Genomic DNA, 1,679 nt, shown 5'->3' with positions numbered 1-1,679 from the left:
GTCTGACGTGCTACAATTTCTTGGAGAAGACACATTACATTCCGAATCGTTCTGGCTCATTGTCAGTGCACTATCTTCGTCACGACATATGTTCTGTGATAGAGAGCTCGTTGTACTAAAATTGAGCAAAAAGATATGTAAGAAAAATGTACATACATTTTTCATATTCTAAAGCCTTATCCGAGAAAAAATTTTCATATATAAGGCTACGTTCCAAACTTTATTCCGAGTAAAAGTGAAACACTAAATCTATAGTATACGTAACATGAACTATAGATTTAGAGTTACTCTTTTACTCAGAATAGAGTTTTGAAACGTAGCCGAAATATATATAATTATATATAATTATATATAATTATATACATATAATTGATCTATATAATTATATATAATTATATACATATAATTGATCTATATAATTCTATATAATTCTATATAATTCTATATATTTATATATGAAAATATTTTCACGGGTATATATAAGACAAATCATTACGTACGGAGTTTCTTGTGCAGCCTCGTCTAGAAATTGCATCCTTGAATAGAAGCGGAATGAACTTTTCTGCGGATGCCCCGCTTCCGCACCCGATCCGCTGCGTACGTAACCTTTCATTTTTTTGCGAGCTTTTGAGTAGCAGTCCCTCAGGTACGTCCATCGACATTTCATCCACGGTACATCCTTAAAACCTGAAAATCCCTAGTTCAAATTACGAATTCAACTCGCTTACGTACATTATAAATGTACATTAGCCCACTTGCGATTGCAGATTAAATATACATTCATAAATACATAAAACGAAGTAAAATGATTATATATTACCAAGATTATTAAAGACTTCATCCCACAATTCTCCTCGTACACAAGGGCCTCGCTTTTTAACTGGCAACTTTTGATTCCATAGAGCTGGTCTCTGCTCTACGGCATCAATGAGCATCTCGTCCATGATGTCTGCGGAGTACGGAGTAGACTCATTGCTACTCTCTGATGGTGGTGCGTCTCTCTGCGTACCTTCTTCTACTTCCTTCACACCTGTTTATACATTAATGAGTATATTTATTGAATATATTTAATATTTACAGACAAATGTTGAAAAGTTTTTGCTTGCAAATAAAATTACTCATTGTAGCACGCCCCTTCTCGTCGACAACGAGGACATGGATATTTTCATCATAGCTTTCGAAGCAGTTATGGGCTACAATCTCTGCACAGGATCCATGCATTAGCCACCCACAGTAACCGCATTTTACAGCCTGCAAATATGAACACATGTAACATGAATCGCATAACGTTCGTATTGAAAAAATTTACGCAAATCGGCAAATCCACGTGCTGAAAACTATGCGGTGAAAACCATATGGAAAAACGATGTAATGAAACCACATTGTGAAAAAAATCCACATATTTGCGTTCAAATAATGTTTAATAATATATAGAAGAAAGTATTGCTATCATGTGGTTTGTCGACGTGGTTTTCCACGTAGATTTTTTCAATAGTGATGTCAATTTCAAGTTTTCTTTGGTAAACAAACAAAACTATAATAATATAACCTATAACCTATTAATAAGCGAACATAATTCTGTGATGTTCTGAATAATCACGAGACACGGTAGTGTCTCGCGCCAAGTAATAATTAACGCGAGCGTTCATTTCTGTAGTAACTTACTCAAATTATCGTAA

General features: G+C 34.5%; 1 protein-coding gene across 1 annotated transcript; it reads right to left on the bottom strand.

Annotated features, from left to right (window-relative positions):
• Positions 1 to 3: 3 nt before the first annotated feature.
• LOC105558232 lies at positions 4 to 1,306 on the bottom strand (the record flags this gene model as incomplete). The annotated part of the gene is made up of 4 exons (XM_012005823.1): positions 1,119 to 1,306; positions 821 to 1,030; positions 501 to 687; positions 4 to 115 (listed from the first exon to the last, which is right to left on the bottom strand). Coding segments are annotated over exons 1-4 (513 nt in total), but the record flags the coding sequence as incomplete, so codon positions are not given.
• Positions 1,307 to 1,679: the final 373 nt, after the last annotated feature.

The sequence above is a fragment of the Vollenhovia emeryi genome, unplaced genomic scaffold (assembly GCF_000949405.1).
Source record: "Vollenhovia emeryi isolate VEMERY1.0 unplaced genomic scaffold, V.emery_V1.0 DF947416.1, whole genome shotgun sequence".
Taxonomy (NCBI): Eukaryota; Metazoa; Arthropoda; class Insecta; order Hymenoptera; family Formicidae; genus Vollenhovia; species Vollenhovia emeryi.
The sequence above is the reverse complement of the archived record's forward strand: the minus strand, read 5'-3'. Positions and strand labels throughout refer to the sequence as shown.